At 46.1% G+C, this 13888-nt stretch overlaps 1 protein-coding gene across 12 annotated transcripts in view; it reads right to left on the bottom strand.

Moving 5' to 3' along the window:
• TNRC6C (trinucleotide repeat containing adaptor 6C) overlaps positions 1-13888 on the bottom strand; it is an 86702-nt gene that overhangs the window by 31353 nt on the left and 41461 nt on the right. For 11 of the 12 annotated variants that reach the window (XM_090122058.1, XM_090122059.1, XM_090122049.1 and 8 more), the window contains one exon: positions 159-2750. In XM_090122058.1, the coding sequence (XP_089978184.1) occupies positions 159-2750 (2592 nt within the window). Of the gene's footprint in view, positions 1-158; positions 2751-8037; positions 13408-13888 lie in introns of those variants that run through there. The other variant, XM_090122060.1, reaches the window with a different exon arrangement.

The following is a 13888-nucleotide window of genomic DNA, read 5'->3' as shown; positions in this document are numbered from 1 at the left end:
TCAAGGCGAGCAGTTAACACCGCTGTTTCAAGAGTAAATACAAACATTTAAGCTATGACATAAACGGAGCATTTCCATCTTTACACTCAGTTACACAGTGAGCAGGCCATACAGCACTCACTAATACTGGTACAGAGCTTAAAGAAGTACTGTCATACCTGGACCAAGCAGCGGGGACCGGTTCGGCTGGGCACTTGACTGGTGCGATGGCTGAGGTTCAACCATGTTTGTGTTGATAATGGTGCTAGTGGTGGTGGTATTGGTTGTGGTACTGCTCTGAATGATAGGATTATTTCTATCCCACATGTTTACAGTCTTGTTGTTGTTGTAATTTGGGTCGCCCCAAGCTGAGGTACCGTCATCGATCTCCATCTTGCGGCGAATGGACGGTGGAGATGGCTCTTCCCAGCCAGTTGCCTCACAGTTCTCTTTTTGTTTGGCTGGCACTGGCCCACCAACCCACCCCGACCCCGTCTGTTTTACAGAAGCAGCTCCGCCCCAGTTACTCACACTGTTGTCCTGGGGTTTATTAGCCCAATTTTGTTGGGGGCCTGGCTTTAAAGATTCCCCCCAACTTGTACCTGTATTAGCCTTGCTGTTTGTGCCATTTCCCCACCCACTGGTCCCAGACCTCGTGGAATCATTCCATCCAGACCCTGACCTGTTGTCAGAATCCCACCCAGATCCATTCTTCTTCCCATCACCCAAGTGTCCAGGAACAGACGATGAATCTGTCCAATCTCCACCTCCCGAAGTCCAGCTTGGATTCGATTTCTGTCCGTCTCCCCAGTTTTGAGATTTGGGTTTCTGAGGTTCACCCCAGGTAGGTGATTTGTCCTCCTGATTTGCGGTCCCACTCCAAGTGTGGCCGCTTTTGGCAGCAGCAGCATTATTAACAGTAGTAGAGCTTGCTGACTCTCCCCACCCCCCTGGGCCATTTGGTGCTTTGTTGTTATTGTCTCCCCAACCTGTGTTTGTTGGAACAGCCGCAGGTGGAGAGTTGACCCACCCAGATACTGAAGAGGTATTTGTACTGTTCATGATGGACCCATCGTTCTTCCCCCCTGAGTTTGAAGATTGAGTAGCTGCACAACCCCAGGCCTCCGTTCCATTGTCATTCTTTCGTTCAGACCTCGGGGACTCTTCAAATTCCCAGGCAGTGTTTTGCTTTACAGGGGTCTGTCCCCACCCTGTATTGGACAGGACCCTGGGGTCAAGGTCATTTCTTGGCAACTGAACTTGCCCTTGGTCTATCATCCCTTTGTCTCTCCTCCTGCCCTCTGCAGCCCCCTCCCTCCCAGTACTGCCTTCATTTTGACTTCCACCGCTGTCGTTGCTTCCTTCGCTAGCTGTGGTGCCGGACGCTGCAGCTTTGGCCCAAGAGTTTATTTGTTCGCTGCCCTGCTGCATGGCAGGATTCGGACTGGTAACACTGGAGCTATCCCACCCCGTTGATCCTTTCCCGTTGATGTCGCTATTGGAATGCTGGTTTGGGGGCTTGACCCATTCACCATTGACACCGTTACTGGCGTTACGGTTGGGGTGGCCCCAAGCTCCAGAATGCACACCACCAACACCGCTGTTGCCAGCGCCCCTGCCCCACGCCAGTACCCCAGGACCAGACGGAGGCCCTGAATCCCAAGCGCTCGCTCCGTTTCCTTCCTTTTGCACAGCACTGCTGGATCCATTTTGTTTAGCACTTAATGCTGAGTTCACAGTGTCTCCATTCCCCTGACTGAACCCAGAATTGCTGTTTCCTGTGGCAGGATTACCCGGGGACATCCCCCAAACTGAACTGCCCATTCCTTCACCACTGCCCCCACTGACTTGAGAAACTGATGTTCCATTAGCACCAGGAAGGCCTTGCAGGTGGGGCGGGATGATGGCCCCCATACCAACAGCCATCCCCCAGTTCGGCAGTCCATTTGTCTGCATTGCATTGATAGGGTTTGGTGAAGAGTTCATGGGGTTAGTGTTATTTGGTCCATCAGTGTTAAGGTTCTGAGGTTGTACGCTGAAAGACACATTCTGAGAAGTGGACGTTTGTGGTTCTGTGCTCTCTTGCGGCAGCAAGTTTCCCCAAGCACCTAAGGTGCCTGTCGGGTTCCCATTCTGGTTGCCCATGTTCTGACCTATGGCACTGACCGGACTGCAAATACTGGAAGGGTTGCCTGCTCCCACAGTTCCCTCATGTCCAAGTACAGGCCAGGCAGCTGGATTGGCATTAGGGTTAAGGTTAAGATTAATGCCAGCATTTGAGTTGGAAGCACCCCAGCAGTTTTGACTTCTACCATCTCCAATCATGTTGTCCATCTTGCCATCCCCACCGCTGGCAGAGCAGTGAGCTAGGCCAGAGCCAGAGCCTGCAGCCATGCCCCACACTCTGGCCGAGCTGCCGTTACCATTGGCTCCACCAGCTCCAAGGGCACTCTGGTTAGAAGTGCTTTGGACGAGTGCTCCGTTGGCGCCATTATTGCCATTAGTTTTCTTTGTATGTCCAGTGAAGTTGCCTTGGGCACTCCCTGTAGCCATGCTACTGTTCTCTGAGCCACAGTTGGAGGCAGAGTCAGTGTCTGTAGTACATTCTGAGGCAGATTCAGTCTCAGCTCCTGTGATGGAAGGCCACGCTTCCTTGTCAGTCCTGTCTATTATCACTTTATCCCAGCTGCAGTTGCCTTCACTCCTGAAAGTGGGCTGCTGTCCCCAGTGGGAATTTTCATAATGGTCTCCCAATCCACTGTGACTGAGATCTGAAAGGATCCAAAAAGGTTCAAAATGAGTGCACGGTTCAAGCGCCACAAAAACACAGTTAAGTACTGCTCTACATCACTAGTTATAATGCTGTGCTCTGCACTCAGATGGAAACTGCCCTAAAATTTCAAGCATGTTTTCTAACATGATACAGCAATTTTCTGCAGTACAACAAAATACCAAGTTCATATTTCGATTTTTTGTGTTGTTGCTATTTGTTTTGGTTTTTTTTTTTAATCTGGCAAAATTCTCAATTAAAATGGAATCATTCCATTCTAGAAGAGAGACACAACAACATTTTACATGCAGTGGTATATAAATAAAATAATAATACACACCAGAAATAGAGAGAGCAAATACAATGACCTCCATGAAGAAATCTAAGAAGCAAATTTGTGAAAAACGCAGAAGATGATCTGTGAAATTTATTACTTGACTCAGTTCTCAAAGAGCACGCAGTAGAAAAATGTAAAACGTCCTCCTGCCATTACACACACTGCAGCCACAACACCATCCACACACTCCATTCACACTTCGTTTACATCCTCAGCCCTTCCTGTAAATAAAGGAACAAACACTGACAGCCACCTTCACTATGCAGCGTCAATTACGCATTCAAACAATGCTACTGTAACTTTTAAATTATAGCAGAGAACACACAGGCATTTCATAATAACAGTTTGGGCAAGAAAATCAGCTCTTAAAGGATTTACAAGGGATTTAAATGTGCTTTTTAGCTGCACATATCATCCAAAGTACGTCCAAAGTCCACCCCCCACCCAATGAAACTAATGCTGTATTGCACAGATATTCAGGTGGTCTTTAGGGCACAAAGTTCATACAATATATACCACACACCTATCCTGAAACAAAGGTGCTAATCAAACAATTTCTAAAGAAGCTCTTGAGCCTCTAATTGCTTGCTAGGATGCAAAATGATACTGAAAGACAACCACTTTCACGCTACGGACTCCAGCTTAGTCGTTTTTGCTTTTACTTTCCATCCCAATCGCTCTCTATAAAAGACCTCTGGTAGAGATTTCTCCTTTTAGTTTGTTTTAATGGGAACCTCATGGCAAGTAATTCAGTCCCATCCTGGGGATACATGGTGGAGGCCACCTGCACAGCACTTCTTCCAACTGCTGATCTAAAGAAAGGAGCAAACTGCAGCTACACCTTACACATTTTGGATGCCAATTATTTTTACTTGCCGTAAATCTGCACTAACGTGACTTTGATTTTTACAACCAATTAATCTACATCAGATTTGAGTAAGAAGTGCAAGACTGTTCTGAGGGTAGGATGTATACAACAAACCTCCCAAATAAGCTGTTTAACAGTGGATGACTAATATACATTGATTTGAATCACAAATATTTTGGTGTGATTAGCTCCTCCAACTGCTTCCAATTAAAGGTACTCCAACACTGTGAAAAAAATTATTCCAAGAATAGAAAAAGCTCTCCTGAACAAAGTCTCATTATTCACACATTTCACCTGTGGCTTTGCAAACGAGAGCTGTGATTATTAAGCTGCCTCACGCAGGTTATCGGGATCCAGAACGAACACACTAACCCAGGACAGCATCTCATCTCAAAATCAACTGAAGATACTTTAAAGAATGGATGGGAACACGGTTTCAGCTCACTGCCTGCCTGCTCACAATGCCAGGACATGCCTGCTGTTCACAGAAAGACCCAAACAATACGCATTTACAGGACAAACTGAAAAGAGAATATGAAGCAGCTGGTTAGCAGCCGGATTATTGCCCCTGCATGCAACGGCCAGCAAGAAGGAAAGCATCACGTTATACCTGCACGAAACCGACCGCTTACAGAGCTGAGGAAGAAGGCAGAAAATTTACCTGATAATCTACGAAGGTGTTAAACAGAGCCCAGAATCCCAGATAAGGCAGGGAAAGTGAAAGGAAGCCTGCAAAATGACCCAAACTGGGTTGACGGGGTCAGAAATATGAGCCAAGCAGCATTCGGAGCAGAGCAGAAACAAACAAAGGAAAAAAGCTGCAGCAGCCAAGGCCAGCAGATAAGAAGTTGAGGTAACCAAGGAATCAGATAAGAGGAGTTGTGTGTGATTTTTTTTCAGCACAGTGGGTGGTGAGCTTCAGCAGTATGTTTCTGACATGTCAGGAAGATTTAAAAGCGGCTAGAAATACAGTTTCAATAAAAAGGTCTCACAAAAGCTGAACCTGAAGCTCCATCCTGGAGCACAGGAGCAGAGCGGTGCTGGGCAGGGCAGGCTGAGGGAAAGGGCACAGCACCCTGCACAGGGCTCACTGTGCACACGGATGGCAGAAAGAACAAGAAAACAACTTCCAAAGATTCCTCGGTAGGGAGCAAAATGGTTCATTGCATGAGGCAGTGGGATTTGGAAGAGCAGCCAAAGAAACAGAAAAACCAAAGCAGGAAGGGGAAGAATTATACAGAGCAAGAGCTGACCATTCAGGTCAGGTCCTGCAGCTGGCTGAGCACTGCTGGGGCAGCATCACACGTCTGCCTCCAGGAAGCAGCATGCATGCAGCTCAGAAACATTCCACTTTCAGAGGGCTTGCAAATCACTATTTGCTCCCTTCCAAAAGCACATTTGCCAAGATTCAGATGATGGCCTCAACAACAACAACCACTGACTAATCTGAAAGAGGTTCCTTTGATAAGGATTGTGCTAATTCCAGTACACAACATACAGTGCTCCTACTAACAGCAGCTCTAACTAACCTGTGCTGCTCACTCCCTGCTCTGGATTCGGCAGGGATTCAGGCTGGCAGCTCTCACAAGGAACGTGCTCAAAAAACAAAGTGGTCAAATCCAAATCCAGCCCTTCTCAATGTGACACGTGCTGCAGCAGGGTTATCAAATTAAAAACAACAACAAAACAACGAAAGAAAAATGTACTCAGGGATGGTTCCTTGCAGATTCCAGACAGAAGCTGCTCCCAAAAGCTAAGAGCAACAAGCTCTGCCTGCTTCCCTTTAGCTTCTGGGGCCTGAACCTCTGCTTTCACATCTGTTACAACACGAGGGCAGCTAGCAGGGACCTGACGACCTGCCTTAACAAACGAGCTGCAGGAGCTGCTTGGAAGTTACAGCTTTCTTCCTGCCTCAGACAGGCAACATTTTCCAGAGACAGCAGCTTCACAGCGTCCCGAAAGGTACTGCAGCAATTGCTTTTAACACCGAGTGCTGCTGTAAAAGCACTAAGAAAGGGACAGATTAAAAACCCACAAAATAAACAGCAAGTTGCGAGAGCTGGTACTTTGCTGCTAAACAAAGATAACGCACTTCCAGCACAGAACAAGCCCCCAAAAAAGTGTTTTTATACAATGCCTCCAGAAGCAAACATCCAAAGGACGTTTTTCCATTTTCTCTAACCTAAAAGCAGTTCAATCCTAAAAGGAAATAAGCGGAGAGCAGCAAAGTTACACTCAGCCCACAAGGATTTTACACCAACAGGAGAAATAATGAAAGGAAAATATTTTTATACGATTAAATCTTGGGGTAATTTTTTCGTTGTTTGTTCGGGGTTTCCTTTGAACACAAAAATCTCCTCTGACTCTCTAGGAAACCACGTCTCCACAAAAAACTGCCACGGCTTTATTTTATAAGCTGTTAAGGCTGGAATGGGAAAACCAATAAAATGTCAGTACTTAAAAAGCAGTTCCTCTTTACTCCTGCAAAGCTCTGAGGCACAGCACCCAGCCTGCCAGGAGCATGAGACCATCTTTCCTGGGAGCTGCCATTCCGAGCAGAGCAGTAGGAGATGAGAAGCAACATCTCATATCAGCTCTGCTGCTGCACCGCCAGGTCCAACTGCTGGTACCACCAATACTTTGCGCCTGGAAATCTTCATTACGTGTCTTTTGTGAAATACACTTCTCTTGGCTAACAAAACCTCCAGTAATCAGGAAAGAAAATTAACATAGCTGAGATTAACAGCACTTCTTGTTAATTAAAAACCGAAACAACAACAAAATACGCAAAAAACCACCAAAACTCACAACAAATTGAGTCAAACTGCTGGCATGCTGGCTACCAGAAAATTGCACAGCTTTGACCAGTAAGCAGTAGGTGACTGGGTTTTGTTTTTGCAATGTAATGGGGCAGGAAGAGATCCCTGCTATTAAGCACTGCAGCCGGCTGGATTCACACGCTGCAGTTCAGAAAATGTTTCTGCTTATGTTAACATAAACAAGTAACTGCAAAATCAGGTAAATGCTTGCATAGGCTGCAGATGTAAAGTACAAGCAGAGCAAAAGGTGAGGAGCTGTTGCGTGCATTTCTCTAAAAGCAAAGTGCACGGCCTGCAGAAAGGCAAACAAACGCTTTTATCTGAAAACACTGTTTGCAATCATATTCCTCACTGTTGTTTTGTTGTTGTTTTTAGCTCTACTTTATAACTTCCATCGCAGTAATTACTTTGAACCACACGCAGCACAATTACACACCCTCAACTATAATTTAACATTCGGCTGATTTACGAAATGAAGTAAGGAGGTGCAAAACGGCACCGCCTCGGATAAATTTTTAATGAGAATCTTATTAATAAGTATAGATTTGATTTAAAGCGGAACAAACAAAACAGATTCCCCTCTTCTTACTCCTGGCTGTATTTTCCAATGCATGTTAGCCAGCACAACAGCCCTGGGTTCACAGGCTCTGGGTAACCTGCCACGTCCAGCCCTGCCATCCCCTGCCCAGGGCTGAGGACAGATCTGCCAGCTGCCCTCTACCTGAAGCGCCTTGCTGTCCCGTGCATGCTAGAAGCTGAACTCCTGAGACACATACATCATGTGTTAAGGCAGACAAAAGATGGAAGCACCAAACACAACCGCTTTACTTTAAAACGAAGCCCAGTTAAGCACGCAAGTTGGGAAAGCCCGTGAGCACGTTCCACCACGACACGAACATGTCGCTCCTTTCCTCTGATGCCAGAACCTTTCAAACACATCCACGACAACGAGCACGAAACAAACGGCGCTGTGCTCGTCGGCACGGCTGTGCAGGATGGCACAGCACACAGCTCGGAGCTCTGCCCGGCGCACGGCTCGCTGCGGAGACGCCATTTTATCAAACCTGAAACGCAGCCAAGAGCTGAGCACGCCGCGCTGCTGCTCTCTCTCTCTCTCTCCCTGAAACGTTATGTAATAAATTGATTTAACAGCAGCAGATGCTGTTTTCTCAGGGTTAAGGTTCCGGGTTTTTTTTTTGTTTTGTTTTGTTTTGTTTTCCTCTCCCAATTTGGCTCTAAGAAGGGTTGACGGGTAACGAAATACCTGAAGCAAGGAGCCGCCCAACCATCCTAGGAGTCGCTACATTGTGTGCAGAGCTGCTCCTGCATCTACGTCCTGCGCTGCAATATGTCGGCTGCGTGCAGCCTGAGCCTCATCCTGTAGCGCTGCCAGGAGTCGCGCCGTGCCGCGCTGGGCCTGCCTGCAGGTTGGGCCCGGCCCCAGCCCAACGGTGCTTCTGAGCTTTGATTATCTAATTGCAGCTGACACTAAACCGATCTTCCTTCCTCTTTAAATTCTTGCAACTGTCACAAAACATTTTCACTTCAGGACCCGGCTACAATTAGCGCTCCGGCCGCTTTTCTTCTGGTTGTTTTTTTTTTTTTTTTTTTTTTTTTGAAAGTCAGCCAAAAGCGCGGGCGTGCAGCGCCAAGGCTGCCTCCCGCCTTCCTCCTCCTCCTCCTCCTCCTCCTCCATTCCTCCTCCCGCTCACAACAAGTCCCATATGTGTATTGGCCCGCCGCCAGGCTCTTAATTACTTCCCTGCCTCTATCTCGCAGCGATGCAGGCAGCAAACAGCAGAGCATATTAATCACAGCCCCGGCTGTTTGTACGCTGCCCAGACAATGCAGCTCGGCTGCGGGAGGGGAACGGCAGCAGCCGCCCTGCTCGTCTTTGCCCATATGAACGCAGCACATAAAGGGGAGGGCGCAGCCGACATAACATCACACGTTACAGAAGAGCAGCGTGGAGGTCTTCTACACAAAAAATCCACACGGCTCATTTACACACAGCGTTCCAATGCACTTCACCATTATTCCCCCTCCCCGTTTTTCCCTTCTCTTCCTCCGCTCTGTCCCAAATCCATACTAATTGCGCAGCACACTGTAAATCTGCCGCTGCCATTCCTGTCAGGTGTTTGTCGGAAGGCCTTTCGGCTCGCGCTGGGTCGCACACAACCGATGGCTCTTTAAGGCTTTGGCTCTGTGCTCTGAATTGCTGCCACTTCACTACCACAGCACAATCGCTGCTGCTATTCCTGGCTCCAGAGCTGCTCTGCTGAAGCACTCCTGAAAATAGCCAGGCTCCCCATGAAGGCATTTGCTCCCTGCTTCTGTGCAGCGCTGTCTGAATGTTGGATGGGTTCGACTTCATTTTAAAAACAACCGATGAACACAAATGAAATCTCCTCTTTGCTTCACTCAGAAAACGCTCTCAAACGGAATGGGAAGAGGAGCCTGAGAGTCGATCTTGCAGCCACCTTAAAGGGGGATATATTGTGGTGAATGGTTACATTCTCTTAATAGCAGCAGCTACACCTGGTAGAAATTTTCCTTAGTTAAAATATATTAAACCTGAAGAGAACGTAAGGCACATTCTCGTAGTCCTTGTAATTTTCCTCAAAAATATAGTGAATCTTTTCCTAAAGTCTCCTTCAAGTGATGGAGGCAGTGCTTATCAGTGGCACCAATTCACGGGGCAGGGAGCAGTAAGGCCATGCAGAACCCAAGGACACCCCAGTGCGCCCCAACTCCCACCACATGCACAGGGCACCTGCAGCCCCAAGACTCATTATGGGCACCCAAAGGCAAAAACTGAAGATGAGAGAGGTGACCTCCCAGCTGAGCTAAGCAACGACTCCCACAGACACCAAATGATGTCTCTTCAACCTGCCAATGAAGGCCATTAACATCAGACTGCAGATCCCCAGCTATTCCATCTCACTTTTTGAGACAGTTTTTGCACTGGCAAGTCTTTCCTAATGCGTACCCCTAATCTTCCTCGCAAAAATCTAAGCCTGTTATTTCTCACCTGATGCACCACAGCCGTACAGAACATACCATTTTTGTCCTTGCTGCAGTCAGTTAGGTATTCCTGCATTCTTAACTCCACTGCTTTTTCTAGATTTAGCCGTCCCAGTTGCCTCACTGCTTGCAAATCTTGTTCTCGAGCTCTTCTCACTCCTGGTGCGTTCCTCTGCTCTTTCTCCAGTGGGTTCACCTCCGACTGCACAGCATCCCGGCCTGGACTCGATGTCCCACTCCTCAGGGATGAGCACACGTGCCTTCTGGAAGCCAGACCTCAGCACGCTGCGTCTTCCCTTCAGTCTGTGACACCCTTCGTCAGGTTCACCTCCTGTGACCAACTCCAGATCTATTTCTGCAGCACATTTCTCACGTAATCATATTTCTGTACCCAGTTGTTCCGGTGAAAATAAAGAACCTTCCCCTTTTCTTTGCTTCTTATTTGATTGCACAATTTTGTCACCGCTGTTTTGTCTTCCGGTTGTCTCACATTCTTCTCCAGTTTGGCATCATTCAAAAACTTAATGAAGGCTGTTGTTCATAGCCAAATGACTGATGCAAATACCAGAGAGGACAAATTTTCTATCTCAAAACTTAATTTTGTCAGTTAAGGGCTGATAGCTACTCTGTGTCTGCGCCCTTCTGAGCAGCCATCACCGATCTTACAGTAATTTAATCTTATACTTCCCACTTATTTACAACAGCACACATCCATCATGCCAAAGCCTTCTGAGGCACTGTCAAAAGCCAGACACAGACTTTATGACATTATTCTCTCCTGTTTTGCAATGCCTGTTGCTCGGCTCTTACAGGGAACTGCTCTCCTCTGACATGATTTGCTCTCAATAAACCCATGCCAGCTCTGCTCTTGTTTCTCTGTGATGTTCTGCATGTATTGAAATAGCTGTTTTGGTTATTTTTTCTAGTTCTGTCCTAGAGGACTGCACCGACATTTTGTAATTCCTCCTTTTGTGCTTTTAAAAATTGTTTATTTCATTTTTCTGTTCTGTAGCCCTCAAACACTCAAAGAGCCAGTGAGACAACACTGCTCCAACACATCCTCACTGTATTCACAGCGATCAATTTCATCAGTTCCATAAATCTGAAACACTTATGTAAGTATTCTAACTCACTGCAGCCTTAGTTTTCAGCCACGTATCACCTTACAGATGAGGGAGAAGACACAAAGTATTCTTGATGCCATCTATTAATGGGTCTCCCTGTTGAACATCACGCCAGTTCCCTTGGCCTTCCTTGCATTATTTAAGAAAATGCTGTCTTTTTGTCCATTTTTCCCCCCAGTAGCTACAAACTGCTTTGCTTTGTTTGTTTCTTGCCGTATTGTTTCCTGCGCTGCACGAATTCACCTTTCCATCACTTTACACATGACACTGCTTTCTCACTGCTCCTTCCCCAGGACCACATTCCCATTCCCTGCTCAGCCTGACCTCAGTAGTTGCTTTCTGCCCTTTGCTTATCCTGCAGCTCGGTCTCTCGACATGCTTTGTCAGGAAGCTGCCATCTGCACATTACAGAAACCTGCCAGACTCTTTGTCTCTCGATGTTCTTTCCCAACAGACACTTGGACAGTTTATTTATCTGACTACCACTAAATCACAGCCTTCTACAACGAAACTACAGATAGGGTACAGACCTACTGATTCCAAAGCAAATGGGCTGGCCTTTTGATTCATGATGTTTTTGCACAGCCATGCTCTTTGAAAAGGAGGGCAGCAAAATACAAAGGTGTTTCAGTTATTTATCCCTTTTACAGATTTCTATTTCTCCTTCTCCCGGTGAAAAATTCAAATCACTGTCAAATAGATTTGAAACAGCAGATTTATTTTTCATGCTCTGCTGCCCGATGTCAGAGAACATACACAACACAGAAAAATTCATTCCAAAGATTAGTTTGCTGATGAGTTTCAGCCATCATTTTTCATTCATAATGCCTGTATTTATGCTACGCTAAGCCCGCTACTTTTCCATTGACACTGAAAGCATTATATGGATTTTAGGAAAATTTACATGGGAGACAAAAACCTCTGCTAGCCGTGACTCACTTCCCACAGACCTTCCCATCACTGTATTTCAGAAGCTATTAATCACTTGGGACTAAATCCCAGGCAGCACCTACTGGCTGAATCCCACCTCCGCGTTAACTGCGTGTTTTCCTCCTTGCACCACGTTTTTAAGCTTCCTTTGGTCTAAACACGTACCTGACACTTTGACAACATGGAGCGAAGCACTACTGAATGCTGAGCAATGCCTTGAGGAAGAAAACAAGAAATAAGCACAGCCACCTTTCCTGCAGCCTCCTCGGGTACCTGTGCATCCTTTTACAATGTTAACTAACTGACATTACTAGCAAAAGGTTTAATTAAAAAGAAATGGTGGTTTCTGTATTTTTAACTAACACCACAACATAAAATTTCACCCCACGAATAGGAGAACTTTTACATAACTGCAGTGTGATTAACTTGTGAATGAGCCGTATAGGGAACTGCTCTGCAAATTACAACCAGCACCTCGTCAAGTGATGCAAAACCAACACTATTTGTAAATAAGCATCACGTATTTGTTATACACAGTTGTCTTTCACAGAAGTAAGAACGAAGAAAGAAGAAACAGCCAAATCTGGAGTTTACATCCTCAGAGTAAACTTCTTCCTCACATCTCACCTACACCTCCCCTTTTTGTTTAAACCCATCACCCCCTGTTCTATCACCATATACCGCAGCCAAGACTCCCTCCCCAGCTTTCCTGCAGGCCCTTTATCTGATCCTTTAACAAAGGATCCAGAAAAAGAAAACCAATTTTTGAAAAATGTTTGTTTTTAATCCAGTAACTTGCCAACGAGAAGCAAAGACAGTTTTGCCAACAGAGATATTCTGCTAACAGAATTATAGAATACGGGCCCATAAAGTTCAGCTAATCATTTCCATAGAGGCAGTTTTCACATGTGCACTTTTCATTAAAAACCAAGCTCTTTGCCAAGCCTCCCGGAAACCAAGCTGAACCTAATTTCAAACTTGAAACGATCCTTTATTCACATGCTCCAAAACTATTGCACACACACACGCCTTACCTGCAGTGACCACCAAGTCCAAAAGCTGAACTGAGCTCAAACTCATGCTTAGTTTGAAGGTCCCTATTGCTTTGCCTGATCTGATGAGACAGCTGTATACCAAAGCTTATCTGTGTTTCCCAACTACACTGACTGCTTTTAGACAGGATGGTACCTTTCCCTAAAACCTCTCCAAATTTCATTAGACTGCCTTACATGATCACTGTTAGAAGGAATTCTGAAGCAACCCATGGTTAAAGCACTGGACGTCGCATCAGGGCAGGATGGAAGTGGATCCATCAGACACGGATCTGCACAGTAATGGTTGGTTCTTTTCTCCTGCTTCCTCAAAGTCACCCAAAGGCAAAGCTAACACCAACATGCCAACAAGAAGAGTTACCCTGCCACGTGACAGCACCTGGCAGCTCCCAGCTGCACATGCACACACCATGCCACAGGAAGGAATACACAAACTGCAGCTAACGAAATGCTGAAACATGAAATAAGACTTCTCACTTCAGAGGAGAAAAAAGGAAAAAAGAAAAAATTTTAATGTAAAATCCAGCATCAGACCCCGCTAGGAAAACACATCTAACAGCTCTCAAATTCTCACCTCCCAGAAAACAACAGAGCGCAACTCTTCAGCTTTCACAAAGCTTCTTGTGGGTTGCATCTCATGTTGACTGCTCTATCAATTACCTGCTTTCATTTCTTTTAAGACTCTGCAAACATATGTTACGGATCAGTTCCACAAATCCTCTGCTTGCCAGCACAAAAGAAGCGCAGAAGTTTCACTGCAGCTCCCAACTCCTGCAGGACACGACAGGTTTCTTTGGAGGAGATGGATGTTGGTCTGATGCTGCTGAACTGCAGAAAAGTGAAAGGCATCTTCGAGAGAACCTGATTACTTCTTTTGATCTTTGCTCTTACCATCATCAAACGCACAGGGGTTGCCTGGAGATTCCTTTACAAACTTCATCGCTTGTAAAGAAACAAAGGAGGATGCATCACTTGTTATTTTCAT

The sequence above is a fragment of the Phasianus colchicus genome, chromosome 20, assembly GCF_987193195.1.
Source record: "Phasianus colchicus chromosome 20, bPhaCol1.hap1.1, whole genome shotgun sequence".
Lineage (NCBI taxonomy): Eukaryota > Metazoa > Chordata > Aves > Galliformes > Phasianidae > Phasianus > Phasianus colchicus.
This window is presented reverse-complemented; position numbering and strand designations above follow the sequence as displayed.